At 40.5% G+C, this 17797-nt stretch overlaps 1 protein-coding gene across 3 annotated transcripts in view; it reads left to right on the top strand.

Moving 5' to 3' along the window:
- LOC132806698 (probable E3 ubiquitin-protein ligase HERC1) overlaps positions 1 to 17797 on the top strand; it is a 343050-nt gene that overhangs the window by 225059 nt on the left and 100194 nt on the right. For all 3 annotated transcript variants that reach the window (XM_060821274.1, XM_060821268.1, XM_060821283.1), the window contains 4 exons: positions 4711 to 4812; positions 6896 to 7109; positions 8255 to 8382; positions 17536 to 17768. In XM_060821274.1, coding sequence (XP_060677257.1) covers positions 4711 to 4812; positions 6896 to 7109; positions 8255 to 8382; positions 17536 to 17768 — 677 coding nt within the window. The remainder of the gene's footprint in view (positions 1 to 4710; positions 4813 to 6895; positions 7110 to 8254; positions 8383 to 17535; positions 17769 to 17797) is intronic.

Here is a 17797-nt window from a genome sequence, read left to right as displayed (position 1 = left end):
CACTCTCTCTCACTCCTTCACACTCTCTCCCTCTCTCCTTCACACTCCCTCTCTCCTTCACACTCCCTCTCTCTCTCTCCTTCACACACTCTCTCTCTCCTTCACACACTCTCTCTCTCCTTCTCTCTCTCTCTCCTTCACTCACTCTCTCTCTCCCTCTCTCCTTCACACTCCCTCTCTCCTTCACACTCCCTCTCTCCTTCACACTCCCTCTCTCTCCTTCACTCTCTCTCTCTCTCTCTCCTCTCTCTCTCTCCTTCACTCACTCTCTCTCTCTCCTTCACACTCTCTCTCTCTCTCTCTCTCTCCTTCACTCTCTCTCTCCTTCACTCTCTCTCTCTCTCTCTCTCTCTCTCTCCTTCACACTCACACTCTCTCTCTCTCTCTCTCTCTCTCCACACACACACACACACTCTCTCTCTCTCTCTCTCTCTCTCTCTCCCCTTCACACTCTCACACTCTCTCTCTCTCTCTCTCTCCCCTTCACTCTCTCTCTCTCTCTGTCTCCTTCACTCTCTCGCTCCTTCTCTCCCCCTCTTGCTCCTTCTCTCTCTCTTTCTCTCTCTTGAAAGGAACCGAGTGATGATGGCCGCGATGAGATTTGTAGGAAAATTGGGCAATGGCTTCGGCATGGTCTCACTCCAAATTAGGATCTTCTGGCATATCCTGTGTGTCAGCCAAGTAGCAAGCCATGTTTCATACTAGGCTGCGATAAATTATAAATCAAGCAGGATTATTGCTTGTTAAATGTCTTCATAACTGCGCACTCATGTTATTAATGTTCAGCTTCATATTTACATACTAAACAAGCTAGACATTGAGAATTCTTGCTGTGAGTTACATACCTGGCAATTTCAGCTCACTGTTTACTCCAAATGATCTCCACATTTAACAGTGGTGACCAGTATTTTGGGGCATGTTCCATGATCACCAGCCCCACACCCTCCAGTGTGAATGGACTTTTGTATCTGATAGTTATCAGCTTTAATGGCATATCTCCAATCCACTTGTAGTAATCTCCTGCACCTTCATTCTATGCATCATGCACTGGCAACAATCATTACTGCTGCAAGGCACTGCACTCGGGGACTGGACCAGGCTCATCTCTGGTATGTTCATTTGCTGTCATCATACTCAATCACTTCAGACCTCGCTGAACACTTTCAGCATCACTGCCTTGCATTGCCTTTTTGAGCTTTACCCTTTGAGAGAGAATCCATACTCTCATTACTTCTGTGTTGCTTTGTCATTTAATGCAGACACAAACCTAGGAAACTTGTCATAGTTGTCAGCAGGCATCAGTCAAGCTCAGGGAGGTAGTCTTCACTCAAACATTGCCAGCATATAAGTCAAGGACACTGTCTGGTAGTAAAAAATGACAGCCTCTGATACCTTATGATGCACTTGATTGTTTCCTTCCCTCTTATGACCCGCTATCCTCCTCAAATGAGAGAGAGGCATCTATTATAGGAGATTAAAGTGCATGACACAGCTGTTAATGGTGGTGCAGGTGGGGAGGTGTCCTGAGTGAGCGAGAAGGCAGTGCAGAGGACATGAACAGTTAGTGCTGTCGGGGGGTTTCAAGTTTAACAAGAGCATGGGAGTGAAAGTAGTAGAGTATGAGCCTTGGAGGGAGGTGGGTACAGCAGCATAGATGGCATGACTGGGAGATATTAGAGACAAGATTACTGGCAGAGTGGTCAAAATCCAGTGATCTTCCTGCTACTTTGCTGTGCATTCCTTCAGGCAGTTGAAACAGCAATAATCGGGGGTAGCCAACCCTGACCAGGCTGGCCTGGTCTGGTCTGCTATCAGGCTGCTGGTGCTGGGGACAAAGGACATCCTGGGTTGACACCATCCAGACGAACAGGATCTCGAGGACCATGCCCACAAAGCAGAAAACTAACTTCCTCTTATCTGCCATGTCTTATGCAAATGTCATGAATCATGTACGTCAGCCCAAGACTGACAGTGCTTGTTGGCTGCACGATGCGCTTTTAAAGATGGTATGGGTATGAGGATGCCAGTTTTTAGGTGAATATCTGCTGAGCGGCACCTTGTTCCAGGGATGGTGCATCACAACGTGGGGCTAGAATCAGATGCAAAAGATGCCATATAGGTGGAGTAGATAGTTAATAAGGTGAATTTGGTAAGACAAGGGTGGGAAATGTTGCTGGGCTACACAGCAAGAAACTATTCAAAAAACTCCTTGCAACTCTCAGAAGCAATACAGTGTAAGATTCAGCCGTTAATCTCAGCTGAGATGGGGTGAGGGTTCATAGAATCATGCAGTGCAGAAGAGGCTATTCAGCCCATCAAGCCTGTATTGCCAAAAATGTCTTACTATCTACACTAGTTTCACTTCCCTGCACTGTGCTCATAGCCTTGAATGTTATGACATTTCAAGTGCACGTCCAAGTACTTTTTGCAAGTTGTGAATTTTCACACCTCAAACTACCCCATAAGCAGTGCATTCCAGGCCCCACACCTCCATCTGGATGATGAAGGTTTTCCTCAAATACTTATAAACCACCTCCCTTTCCTTTTAAAGTTTTGTTCCCTTGTTATTGACCCTTCAATGAAGGGGGAAAGCTGCTTCCTATTTGCTCCATTCATCCCCTACATAGTCTTATGCAACTCTGTCAGGCTCCGCCATTAACCTTCTCTGCTCCAAAGAAAACAACCTAAGCTAACACAGGCTCTCTTCATAGCTGAAATGGTCTCCCCTCCCCCAGGGGAATCTCACTGCACCCACTCCAGTGCAATCGCATCCATCCTATAGTATGATGACCAGAACTGCATGATGTACTCCAGATGTGGCTGAACCAAAGTTCTGTACATTTCCCACATGACTTCCTTGCTGTCATAATTAATGCCACAACTGATAAGTATCTGATATGCCTTCTTGACTACTCTATTATGCTGTCCTGCCACTTTTCAGGGATCTGTACACAAGCCCCCCCAAAATTCCTCTGTTGCTCTGAACTTCTGAGAGTCTTGCCATTCATAGAGTACTCCATAAGAGACCATACTCCGCTCTGTTGTTCCCTTTTCCAAAATGCATTGCCTCTCATTTGTCAGGGTTAAACTCCATCCCCACTGATCTGACCACCTGACCAATCCTTTTGAATCCTCCTGTAGCATCCTGGCCATATCTTTGTGTCATCTGCAAACTTCAATCATTTATGAATATCTCAAACATTAAGTGATTAACATTGATCCCTGTGGTATGCCACTGCACACCAGGCGCCAGTCTCTTAAACTGATTAAAACCACCACCCTCTGTCTCCTATCATTAAACCAATTTTGGATCCAAGTTGCCTTGAAAAGGTCAGATATCACAAAATTCAGAGGGCATGACAGTGGGAAGGGAGAATTGTTGTACTCAGTATGGATTGAGCTGAAGAAATGGTAAATAGGAGATAATTAGAGCATTTTTTATTTGTTTTTTAAATTTATTTTAAAGGTTATTGTGTTTGCAACTACAATTGTTCAGCAGTGTGCAGTATTTAAACCTACAGGATATATTGTTTTACTGATAGGAAAAGTCCTAACAACTGCTTTTACATTGGGAAAATGGGAAAATCTGATTTATTTAATGTTCGGAACCAAGGAATAGTCTGAAATGTGATATTCAACTCAGAATGCTAACTGTTTTTCTCGCAGTGTTACCATTCTGCTGTCTATTTCCAGCACTTTGTTTAAAGGTCCTGTTATCCATACAGTTTGTCTCCTCCTCAGACTATTTCTTAGCAGTCATAATTTACTTTCAGTTCTTTGATCTTCACCTTTAGGTGATAGTCTTTTCAGAGTAACTTCTGGACGTCTACATCATAATATAGACATTCCTAGAGATTGCAGAAAAAATTCAGCATCTGTGGAGAGAAAGCCGAGCTAACTAAGAAGGGTCACTGGACTGAAATGTTAACACTGCCTTTTCTCCACAGAGGTGGAGTTTTACTCGCAATTTCTGGTTTTGTTTTTATTTCCAGCATTCACTGTTCATTGTTTTTATTTTGATTTATAGACATTTGTTAGTCCACTAGTCATCTCTTTAAAATATTATAATCTACTCTATAAATCCACTTTGCTCTCTCTGGTCAGCTGAAAATTTTCAAAGTGTTCAGACACTTATTCCTGAATTATAGACTTTGCAGTTTTCCAGCAACTGAAGTTAGATTAAACACTGTATAATTTTCATTTAATGTTTTAATATTTGCAAGAATGAGCATATGAAGAGCAAGATCACAGACACTACGCAACAGATATATCTGATAACATATGGACAGTGTTATAGTAAATAGACTTGAGTCTTTCATAGAGATGAGGAGCAAGCAGCCTTAGGGATAGTCTCAGTGTGCAGATAGTATTGGTATGAAGCACAAAATAAAACAGCATGTTCCCACCATGTTTTTCCTTTTCCCACCATGTTTAGCCTCATGCCATGAGACTTCCTGGGGTCTAGATTGAATTTTGCAAGCACCCAGGCCATGCTCTCCTTAGCATGTACAACTGTGCTGTTTACACTTTAGGTGGCTCTCTGTCTTTTCAAATATATTTTGAAACTAAAACGCAAAGATTTTTTGACAAAGTTATCTTTGTGAAAGGAAGTTCTGTAATTTTATTTTAAAGAAGACTTTTGATATCTTCAGCAAAGGATTGTAAACCTGTTGAAAAATAATACCATAATTTCTCCTTTATGCTCAATAGATTGTAGACATGATCCTCCTGAGAATCCACCGCCTGTCGCTGTTCCTTTGCTAGAAATGGGGTTTTCTTTGAGACACATTTGCAAAGCAGTTGATGCTGCAGGTACAGTAAAACAGTTTGAGATCCTGGTTTAGTTAGTTTTTTCTGATACGTCTGTTCATAGCAAAATAGACACTTAAGGGCAATACTGATCTTGCAATTGCAATGCATTTTTGAATAAAAGGTAGGCACACAATTTTATTGTATGAAGCATTGATCAGAATTCTATTCATTCTGAATATTTCCAATATGACTATACTTTACCCAGAAGTGCTGAACTCAGTTTATTTCAAGATTTTCTCAATTTAAATTGAAAAATGGTATTAGATATCAGATTCAAATAAAGGATCTAATGATGCAGAGACACTGTCAAAATTTTCTAAAATTCAATCTATTAATCAAGGATTTATTTAGTGCAGAGCAACTTCTATTTAAATGTTTCAGTTCACCAAATTGTGCCAAGGAGAAATGAAGACTTAGGTTTTAGGACTGGTGCCCAAAATTTTGCTCAGAGGTTAATTGAGCAAAGGGAAGTATTGGTGAAACCTAAAATGAAATTCCAGATAATGTGCACTAGGTGGCTGAAAGAAGAATGGTAGCTTGTGGACAAATGGAGGGCATAGATAGAGGTTTGGTTGACTGGCAAAAAAACAGAGTATGAGGATAACTGAGTCTTTTTCAAGATGGCAGCTGGTGACCAGTGAATCATAGATTCCCTACAGTTTGGAAGCAGGCCATTTGGCCCTCTGAAGAGATTTCCAGCCATAACCACCTCCCTATCCTGTAACCTGACATTTCCCATGGCCGATCCACCCAGTCTGCACACTATGGGCAATTTACCATGGCCAATCCACCTACTCCACACACCTTTGGACTATGGAAGGAAACCAGAGCACCCAGAGGAAACCCCCACAATCTGAGGGAGAATGTGCAAACTCCACTCCGATGGTCTCCCGAGGCTGGAATCAAACCCAGGTCCCTGGTGCTGAGAGGCAGCAGTGCTCACCACTGTGGTGTCTCTATATTTTAGAATCAAAGAGCTTAGATTACCATCCATATATCTGGAATAATTATTATGCACTAGGAAATGTGAGTTTTACTGGTGTTAAATATTTCTGGCCATACAGTTCAGGACCTCTACTCAATTCAGCTAAAAATAGACGAGGGCATAATGTGATTAAGTACACCCTCAGTGGGGGGATGCTGAATCAGGTAGGAAATTGAAGGTGCAACATACCAAACTATTTTGTTAGAAGACAAAGAGGGAGAGTAGTAGTCAATGCTACTAGAATATAGTTAATATTCGGAGACAGCAGAGGAGGGGAGGGCCTGTGCAAACAAAATATAATTATCCTGCTACATTCTTAATCAAAGAGTCACAGAGATGTACAGCATGGAAACAAACCCTTCGGTCCAACCCGTCCATGCCGACCAGGTATCCCAACCCAATCTAGTTCCACCTGCCAGCACCAGGCCCATATCCCTCCAAACCCTTCCTATTCATATACCTATCAAAATGCCTCTTAAATGTCGCAATTGTACCAGCCTCCCCCACTTCCTCTGGCATCTCATTCCATACACGCACCACATTCTGTGTGAAAAAGTTGCCCCTTCGGTTTCTTTTATATCTTTCCTCTCTCATCCTAAACCTATGCCCTCTATTTCTGGACTCCCCGATCCAGGGAAAAGACTTTGCCTATTTACCCTATCCATGCCTCTCATAATTTTGTAAACCTCTACGAGGTCACTCCTCAGCCTCCAACACTCCAAGGAAAACAGCCCCAGCCTGTTCAGCCTCTCCCTATAGCTTAGATCCTCCAACCCTGGCAGCATCCTTGTAAATCTTTTCTGAACCCTTTCAAGTTTCACAACATCTTTCTGAGAGGAAGGAGACCAGAATTGCACGTGATATTCCAACATTGGCCTAACCCTCCATCTTAATTTCATTTAAGGTGGTAGAATAGTTTATCCAATATGTCCTGTGAGTATCTGAATCCGGGTAATATAATAATGGAAATACTACAGTTACAGAATGATGACTTACATATTTATAATTTGTCAGATTTAATGTTTGTCTTTATCAAGTACCTTTCTGATCTGTATGTGTCGATTTAAAAAAAAAATTTTGTTAATCCTGTATATGTAGGTGTTTCTGGGAATGCCGATCCACAATCAATTGAACAACTAGCCAGCTGGATGCTGGAACATCCACTACCAGAGGAACAGGAAGTCATTGTTTACTCCTCAGCAACCATTGAGAATGATTTGGAGGTACCTGTGGAGTCCGAGGTTATAGTACACGACCGAGCAACAACACTCGTGTCTCCAGAAGCTGTTGACAGGGACGATGCAATTGAAGGGTAAGCAACAAGTCTGAAGAAGATAAGTGTGTCAGTGTTTCTTCATAAATCTATCACTAATGTCAGATCATTTTGGCTTGAGAATTCTTCACTGGAAAGTTTCCAGAACGAGCTTTGTTTTTTGCTTGGAATTAGCAAGGTGGTAAAAGGATTTAGTTTGAGTTGAAACAAAAGTGCAGTTGAATACAACTAATAAGGGCTGATGGAACATCTGATAGGTGTTCGGAGTTATAAAGGTTTTGATTAGTAGAAATAGCTTTTTTTTTGGATTTCTTATGTTAAATTGGGTTGTAAAATTGAACAGACACAAGGCAGGTTAATGACAAATGTAAACTGTAGCATAGGTGTGAGATGCAACTCTACAACATGTGAGATTAAGGATCACTTAAGTTTTAGAAGTAGCAGTAGACACTTAACCATATTGACATGATGACCTAACTATTCATTTTTAAAACTGATTACTCAGATATATATTTAAATCAATGAGGCATATCTACAAATATATATTGTGCATGAAAGTGTTATATTGCTTTGGATAATATATTGAATACGGTGTTAGTCATAATGCCAAGTAAAATTTATGCCTCTATCAGACACTTTTTTTAAAAAAAGCAAGTATAAAAGAAATGAATTATGATAATAATATTAGGACATTTAGTTTTACAAACTAGATTCAAAGAGGATTGGAGAGCATAATTTAAGTATTAAATGTTAGAAAGCAAGTGACTTTAACCAAGGCTTTGAGAGCATATTGCACAATAACCCTTACATAGTGTAAATAGAATAACCTGCAAAGGAAGGTGACCAAGGCAATAAAGTTTTTTTTTAAGTACAATTACTTTTTGGTCCAGTTGTCCTTTTTCTCATTTCTGAAGTAACAATTACACTGAAGTCGCAGTATTAACTTTGTATCTCTGATGCTACCTGACCTGCTGAGTTTCTCCAGTACGTTTTTTTTTGCCTTTTCTCACGTTTACTCAGTCAATAGTCCGAATTGTAAAGCGGTAGATACTGTACCAGTGGTGTATTAGAATAATGTTTTGTAGTAACAAAACAAAGTTGTGTTAATAATAACTAGAACTTCCGATTGACATTTTACCTTGATCTTTTGTTTCTCCCCATCTTCCTCCCAAATTAATGAGCAGAACAACTGATGGTTTGGATCAGATAGAAAGAGGAAATTTTATAGATGTGCATTTGACAAGAAATAGGCCTCCACCTGCTCGAAGGCGTAGAGCGAGTCAAGGACAGCGATCTGTATTCAGAGGAGCTGGTAAGATACAATTATATGACAATACCACTCCTAATTCTGCTGTTTTTATTATCAGGTTGACCTAGAAAGCAGATATTTTGCTGCCATGGGAATTTGTGTTGCAGACGTTTCATCCCCTGTCTGGGTGACATTCTCAGTGCTTGGGAGCCTCCTGTGAAGCGCTTCTGTGATGTTTCCTCCGGCATTTATAGTGGTTTGTACCTGTCGCTTCTGGTTGTCAGTTCCAGTTGTCCGCTGCATTGGCCGGTATATTGGGTCCAGGTATACCAGCCACTGCCGCGGACAGCTGGAACTGACAACTAGAAGCGGCAGGTACAAATCACTATAAATGCCGGAGGAAACATCACAGAAGCGCATCACAGGAGGCTCCCAAGCACTGAGGATGTCACCCAGACAGGGGACGAAATATCTGCAACACAAATTCCCAGCTCGGCGAACAGAACCACAACAACGAGCACCCGAGCTATAAAGCTTCTCCCAAACTTTGAAAGGAAAGTAGAAATACCAAACAAGGATCTAAACGTAAAATCAGAAATTTATGGCTAACTAAGGAAGCTAAGAGCAGTATTCAATTAAAAGAAGTTTACAAGGTTATAAAGAAAAGTCAGGTATACAAAGCCTAGATGAGTTTGTGAAATGTTTTTCAGGTAATTTCTTAGCCTAGCATGTTCTGGAACCGACCAGACTTGGTGTTGTGCAACAAGATATAAATATACGAATCAGGAGCAGAAGTAGATCCTTTAACTCCTCCAGCCTGCTCCTCCATTCAATAAGATCATGGCTGATCTGTTTTGTTTCAAATTCTACATTCTTATGCATCAATCTAGCAATCCCTTAACAGTGTTCAATGAATCTACCCCCACCACCACCTGAGGTAGAGTTCCTCAAAAATTTCTTGACTTCACATTTTCCCACATTGTACTTCAACTGTCAGACTTTGACCTATTCACTCAATCTATCTATATCTGTCTGCAGCCCTTTCCTATCTATCTTGTCTGCAAACTTATGTATCATGCCTTCACAGTTATCTAAGTCTTTCATGTAAATTGTAAAAAAAAACCCCAAAGCCCCAACCTCCAAAGTCATACAATGCTCTGTGAGAGAGAAAAAAAAATCTCCTCAGCTGTCCTGAAAAGGCAACACCTAATTTTAAAACTATGGTCCCTAGTTCTGAACTGACCCACAAGTAGAGACATCCCTTTCACATCTACCTTGTCAATACCATTCAGGATCTTAAACACTTCAATCAAGTCACCCCATATTCTTCTAAACTCCAGTGGAATCAAGCCCACTGTGTCAACCTTTCCTCAAAAGACAATCCACCATCTACATAAAATCCAGCAAACCTCCTCTGAACTGCTTCTAATTGTCTGAAATTGCTTCCTTTAAAGAGGAGACCAAAATTGCACATAGTGTTCGAGATGCAGTCTCACCATTGCCCTGTATAACTGAAGCAGTGTGCCCTTGCTTTAATATTAACTCCTTTCCTACTAAAGGATTGCAACCCATTATCCGCCGTGATTACGTGCTGAATCTGCATACTAACCTTTTGTTACAAATACACACATTTATGTAAAGCCCTCTGTACCTTGCAATTCTGAAGTGTTTTTCTATTTAGATAAATAATGTTCATTTGATTCTTTCTGTCAACATGAACAATTTCACACAACCCCCATTAATATCTTTAATTTTCCTTTAATGAATCGAAAGGGCTTAGACAGACCTGGGCCAAGTGTTCGCAAATGGGACCAGATTAAGTTAGGATATCTGGTCGGCACGGACGAGGCAGAGCAAAAGGGTCTGTTTCTGCGGTGTACAGCTCTGACTCTAATGGTACCACACTGGAGGGTATCCACAATGTTGAGGCAGGACCTCATCTCCACAAGGATTGTGTAGTGGCCACTCCTACCAATACTGTTGTGGGAAAAGCATCTACAGCAGGCAGATCGGTGAGGATGAGGTCAATATATTTTTCCCTCTTTATAGGTTCTTTCACTATCTATTGCAGACTCGGTTTCGCAACTATATTCTTTAGGACTCGACCAACTCAGTCAGTCATGGTGCTGATAAAGCACTGTTAATGATAGACATTATATTCCACACCCAGAGGATGCTGTTTTCTCCTTTAGTGCTTCCTCTGTGCTGTTTAACACAGAAGAGTATTAACTTAACAACTGAAGCAGTGTGGTAAATGATAATCAGCAACATGCTTCCTTGTAAATGCTTGACATTATAGTATGAAACTTGATTGATTCAGGAGTCAATGCAGCAGAGTCTGCTGATGGCAGTACATACCCAAGGATGGTAGTCTTGGTACCTGGGACGACATAATGTTCACAGAATCATACCTTACAGACAATGTCAGAGTGTTGCTTGGCTAGCCTATGAACCAGCTCTCCCAATTTTAGCATTGGTTGCCAGATGATAACATGGAGGATCTTGTTGGGTCTTCACGCCTGCATTGGCCTGTGTTTCTGATGTCTAGGTTGATATCAACAGGTCCATCTGGTCTAATTCTTCTTGAGGCATATGGATGTGCCCAACTATAACTTCATTAGTAATAGCAGGTTCAGGATGACCATGCAGGGTCAACGTAGTTTTGCGAAAGGAAATCATGCTTAACCATTATTGAACTTCTTTTGAGGAAGTAACATGTTATGGATAAAGTGAACCATATGTATTCTTAAATTTCCAGAGGACTTTTGAAAGAACACCACACAAAGGTTAAAGTTGAAAAGAAAAGCTCACTGTAGAGAATACATATTGGCATGGATAGAAAATTGGCTTGATAACAGGAAACAAGAATTTGCTTAAATGAGTTTTTTCAGGTTGGCATGAATAATGAGTAAGTGTAGAGAAAGTGAGGACTGCAGATGCTGGAGAGTCTAAGTCAAAAACTGTGGTGCTGGAAAAACACAGCCGGTCAGGCAGCATCCAAGGAGCAGGAGAGTCAACATTTCAAGCATTCCTGATGAAGGGCTTATGCTCGAAACATTAACTCTCCTACTCTTCGGATGCTGCCTGACCAGGTGTGCTTTTCCAACGCCACACTTCTTGACATTGATAATGAGTATGTGTCATAGCGATCAGTGCTGGGATCTCAATTGTTCACAATTTTTATCAATGACTTGGATGAAAGGACAGAGGATTTGTTGCCAGATTTGCTGAGGATGCAAAAATAGATAGGAAAGCAAGTTGTGAAGAGGCTAGAAATTGTAAGAGTGCTACAAATAGTTACGTTAAAGTGAGTGTGCTAAAATGGAACAAATACAGTATGAAAATATGATATTGTCCATTTTAGCTGAAGGAACAAACAAAAAGCACATTATCCAAATGGTGAGAAATTGCAGAGCTGAAAAATGCAAATGGAGCTGGGTGTCCTACTGCATGAGTTGGAGGAGGCTAGTTTGTACGTATAGCAAGCAATTAGGAAAGCTAACAAAATGTCATCACTTATTACAAGGGAATTGAATACAAAATTAAGAAAGTTATGCTTCAGTTATACAGGACACTGGTGAGACCACATCTGGAGTAGTGTACAGCATTGGTCTCCTTATGTAAGGAATGATGTAAATAAATTGGAAGCAGTTTAGAAAATGTTTACCAGACTAATGCCTGGTATAGGCTAGTTAACTTATGAGGAAAGGTTTGACTTGTTTCACTGGAGTTTGTAATAATCAGATCAGCCATGATCTTATTAAATATCCAGCTTGTTTGCATGTTATGAGCAAGGTTGTCAGGATAGATGTTGAAACATTGTTCCCTTAATTGTAGAACTAGGCACGTACCATATATACCCGTGTAAAAGTCGATCTCATGTCAAAGTGAAAAAGGTGTTATTTTTGGCCAAAAAGTCTTGTATTTTCCATAAATCACAGAGGAAATTGCATGTTCTCATTAACCCACTTAAAAATACCGGTAACTCTACTCATCGCTCTTTATTTACTATATTGCGTCTCTATTCTTTCTTGTGTTCATTCATTCATAACTCTACTTAGCCCACTTGGTTTACTGCAGCACATTCATTCAGACTAAGTCTATCGGTACCTATCACACTTTGTACACTATACATCCAAAAGTTAATATCGTTAAAATGATATTCAGATGTAATTTCACAATTAAAGTGACTAAAATTGAGATATATTAGCTACATATATCTTTTGATTCTTTGACAAATGTGTTAATGTAGCTGAGGTTCATTACATAAGAGAGTAAATGGGAGGGAAATGGAAGAATTTGGCAGGAAACTTCAAGACACTTACACATTCAGAATATAATAAATATTTCATTTTAAGTGTGCCATTATACCAGGCCATGACGATGTTGAACAGTGCGATTTTGCAGGATTACAATGACTCTTAGACATGTTAAATTTTTGTATTCGTATGTATAAATAAAATTTACTCCAGTAATACATTTTTGTTTCTTGTGCTTTTACCCAGTAATTACCTTTATTGTAATTCATTGTGTTTTTCTTCTTTACCTGGGATTAGTTAAGCGATCAAATCACATTCTGAACTGCAGTATGAATTTCAGCCCCTCAAAACCAGTGTCTGTGTAATAGTCGACCCTTTCAACTGAACCTTTAAAAATAGTCAAAAAAAATTTGACTTACCCAAGTATCTACGGTAATTCCAGGATCATGGAAGACAGATTAGGAGAGATTTCTTCATTCTGAAGGTTCTCTCCTGGGAAAGATGGTGGTGCAATGGTAATGTCACAGAACTAGTAATCCAGAAAACCAGGCTAATGTTCTGGGAACACAGGTTTGATTGAATCTCCCTCATGATTTAACTAAAAACCCATCTACTTCTTTAGGGAGGAAAATCAGCCATCCTTTACTGATCTGACCCATTTTCTGACTCCAGACTCTCAGCAACGTGGTTTGACTCTTAATTCCCCCTGGGCAATTAGGAATGGGAAGAGTTGATAAAGTGTGGCACTGGAAAAGGCACAGCAGGTCAGGTAGCATCCAAGGAGCTGCTGTGTCTTTTCCAGCACCACACTTTATCAACTCTGATTTCTCCAGCATCTGCAGTGCTCACTGTCTCCTGATTAAGAATGGGCAATAAAGAGGGTGAGAGGTGAGAGGAGAGTTACACCCTCATTCCATGAATGAAGAAAACAAAAACCCAGAGGGTTGGCGATGCTCGGTTGTACATTCTGAGATAGAAATGATTTTGAACTCTTAAGAGACTCATTATGGGCACTGAATAGGAAAGTGGATTTGAGGTCAATACTCAGCTTAATCCTGTTGTTTGACAGAACAGGCTTGTTGAGTCATGTGGACTATCCTTGCTCCTATGAAATTCCTAATTTTAAATTGTAGGTACATGGAACGTGATAGTCCATGCATGTAAAGAACTAGATGGAGAAGGAGGAAATTCAGCCCCTCAAGCCTGCTCCACCATTCAATCCAATCATCGCTCCTCCCATCTCTCAACTCCTCCTCTCCTTCTCACCTCTCCTCGCTCCTTCTCTCCTTCTTTCCTTCTCTCACCTCTCATCTCTCTCCTTTCACCTCTCATCTCTCATCACTCCTCGCTCCTCTCACCTCTCGCCTCTCTCTTTTCATCGCTCCTTGCCCCAAGTCATCCCCAACTCATGCCCAACTCCATTCTCTTGCCTGCTCTCTATAACCCTTCAAGCCATTGCTAATTAAAATTTGAGTGCCTAAGATCTGTCTAACTGCTACTTAATTTTGCACCATGTCTTAGCATTCACTAAACAATGGGGTAGTGAATTCCACAGATTCAAGACCCTTTTGAGGAAAATAATTTCTCCTCTTCTCTGTTTTAAATCTGCTACCCTTTATTCTAAAACCATGACTAACCATTTTGGATTGCCCCACGTAGTCATTGCAACATACAGCACGGAAGCAGACTCTTCAGTCCAATTAGACAATGCCAGACGTAATCCCAAACTAAACTAGTCCTGATTTGGAGATGCCGGTGTTGGTCTGGGGTGTACAGAGTTAAAAATCACACCACACCTGGCTATGGTCTAACAGGCTTATTTGGAAGTAATAGCTTTCCTGTTTGTGTACTTATCAGAATGTCTTTTAAAAGTTGTAACTGTGCCCACATCTATCACTTCCTTAGAAAGTTTATGCAAACTATTCTGAACTTAAAAAAAGCCCCTCTTTTCTTTTTTTTTAATCTCTATCCTCTCATCTTAAAAAATATGCCCACTAGTTTTGAAATCCCCATGAGGAAACATCCTTTTTTTATGTCTACCTTGTCAATCATCTTTAACATGTTACTTACCTCAAATAGATCTCCTCTCCTGTTAAACTCCAGTGATTATGGGCCTAAACTGTTCAATTTGTTCATCATAGGAAAAATTCCTTATCTCTGGAATTGATCTTATGAATATCTTCTGAACTGCCTCTAATACAACTACATCCCTCCTCAAGTTGGAGAAGATAGGATATGGGCCGTAGCGTTTTGGATGAGTTGAGATTTATGGAGGGGCATGGAGGGGAGTTTGGTCAGGAAAGGATTGGAATACCATAGCCTGGAAATGACAGTGGATGGACTTAGCCACCTAGAGGTAGGCAATCTTCATTGGTGAAGCAGTCTGGTTTATCCTGAAACTGTGATGTAAGTGGCATGGAATCAATTATGGAGATTTAGATCTTATGGTGTTGACAGATTATTCCAGTTTTTCTCAGGTTAATTTAAGGAAATTGTGGTACGTCGAAGACCAGATAACAAACAAAGTCTAGCAACAAAGGCAGTAAATGGATCAGGAGAGTTGAAGCAGCAGATTCCAAGCTCATGTCTTTGAGCAGCCCACACCAATTCCACATAGGTCTGTAAGAGATCCGTACAGTGCATGCAAAACATTGCATCTCATTTTCCACTTGAGTACCCTGCAGGCTCCAGGATTCAGCATAGAATTAAATAACCTTAAAGTCTGATATTGTCCTTTTTACCCACCCCCACAACCTGGTCCTGTCATGACATGGGTTGTTTTCCACACAGCCTACCCACTCCCTTCTACTGTCTGCTCTCATTATCACATTCAGCTTCTCTTCGGTCGTGGCCTATTATCAATAATCCTGCCTACCCCTTTCATATTTCTTTCTCTGTGGGCTCTGTCTCTGAGCTTAGCCAGCATTTTCTGATTTTGTTTCAGATCACCAACATTTGCAGTTCTTTGTTTTATATCCATACAAGACTAATTTTTGCAAGGTTTGTGAAGGTTTGTAGCTCAGGTTGAGGTTTAGGGTGTAGGTTTACTCGCTGAGCTGTAGGTTTGATATCCAGACGTTTCATTTCCTGGCTAAGTAACATCATCAATGGTGACCTCCAAGTTAAGCGAAGCTGTTGTCTCCTGCTTTCTATATATATGTTTGTCCTGTATGGGGTTCCTGGGATTTGTGGTGATGTCATTTCCTGTTTGTTTGCTGAGGAGTTGATAGATGGTATCTAGATCTATGTGTTTGTTTATGGCATTGTGGTTGGATTGCCAGACCTCCAGGAATTCTCTGGCATGTCTTTGGTTAGCCTGTCCCAGGGTAGATGTGTTGTCCCAGTCGAAATGGTGGGTTTTATTTCATCCATGTGTAGGGCTACGAGGGAGGGAGGGTCGTGTCTTTTTGTGGTTAGCTGGTGTTCGTGTATCCTGGTGGCTAACTTTCTTGTCCTACGTAGTGTTTGTGGCAGTCCTTGCATGGAATTTTGTAGAAGATATTGGTTTTGTCCATGGGTTGTACTGGGTCTTTTAAGTTTGTTAGTTTTTGTTTGAGAGTGTTGATGGGTTTATGTGCTACTAGGATTCCAAGGGGTCTTAGTAGTCTGGCTGTCATTTCTGAAACTTCTTTGATGTATGGTAAAGTGGTTAGGGTTCTGGCTGTGTTTGGTCTGCTTGTTGTGGTTTGTTCTTGAGGAATCTGCAGACTGTATTATTTGAGTATCTGTTCTTCTTGAATATGTTGTATAGGTGGTTCTCCTCTGTTTTCCGAAGTTCGTCCGTGCTGTAGTGTGTGGTGGCTCGTTGGAATAATGTTCTGATATAGCTTCGTTTGTGTGTGTTGGTATGGTTGCTGGTGTAGTTAAGTATTTGGTCAGTGTTTGTCGGTTTTCTGTATACGCAGGTTTGTAGTTCTCCATTGTCCTTTCTTTTGACTGTGACGTCCAGGAATGCGAGTTTGTTGACAGGCTAAGTAAAGACATGCCAGAGAATTCCTAGAGGCCTGGCACTCCAACCACAATGCCATAAACAAACACATTGATCTAGATACCATCTATCAACCCCTCAGAAAACGAACAGGAAATGACATCACCACAAACCCTAGGAATCCCATCCAGGAGAAAGATATAAATAGAAAGCAGGAGACAACAGCTTCGTTTCACTTGGAGGTCGCCACTGATGATGTTACCTAGCCAGGTAATGAAAAGTCTGGATATCAAGCCTACAGCTCAACGAGCAAACCTACACCCTAAACAAGACTAATTGGCACAAAACTAGCAGTTTTATGTAGATCACAGAGCTGGCTAATTTTGTGGGGTTTTATTTCAGGTCAATTAGTTTTACATTTGCATAGTGGCATTGTAATATGCAGCCACTGTATTTTACTGGTTGAGAGAAAGTAAAATGCTAATTCAGTTAGAATGAAAAGAGTTCTGATAATTTCAAGCAATGACAGATTGATACTCTCTCTCTATTTGAAACACAATTGCTTACTTGACAGACCACTGTGAATGACCTGTGTTGGTAATGAACTAGTGCTGTTGGTGTCATTGTGCATCTCTCTGATCATGTAGCCATCTGAGTTAAACAACCCCCTAAGCAAAGTCAGAAATCACTGGAAATGTCTGACAGATGACTAGACTAGATTGGTTCTAATGAAACAGTCTTTCTCATTGTGGGTACTGAGTGAACTGCTATGTATTCCATCATTTCTTTTCACCACGACCATGTATATTAGTTAATTTAGTTATATTAGTTGAATTGGAAATATTAATCTTTTTAACTAAAATAGTCTGCATTTTTCTATTAATGTTCCAATTGCTAGAGGCTGATAATTATAGAACACATTCATAAGTGTTGTGTATCATTGCTCAATAATCTATTTGCAGACTAAATTTAAAGAAGTAATGAGTCATACTTTTCATTTGTAAATGCCTAAAATGTTTATCTTTAAAGAATCTAGATCTCCTCAGCTGGTTCAGTCAACATTAAGAAGAGAACCTGGAACTGCAGGATGGCAAGAGGTTGATGCTATGTCTGACCGCAATCTGGATGGAGAGTTGGAGCTCTGTTTTTCTGAAGATCCATTGTCTGAAGGTTCTGTTGAAGATATGTTTCCTTCTGAATGTGGTACTGAAAATGAAGCACAAGGCATGTGGTTTTCTGAGATGATGGATTGGCCTAACATGGTAAAATCATAAACCTTTTCATAATGTTG

Source organism: Hemiscyllium ocellatum, chromosome 1 (assembly GCF_020745735.1).
Source record: "Hemiscyllium ocellatum isolate sHemOce1 chromosome 1, sHemOce1.pat.X.cur, whole genome shotgun sequence".
NCBI lineage: Eukaryota > Metazoa > Chordata > Chondrichthyes > Orectolobiformes > Hemiscylliidae > Hemiscyllium > Hemiscyllium ocellatum.
This window is presented reverse-complemented; position numbering and strand designations above follow the sequence as displayed.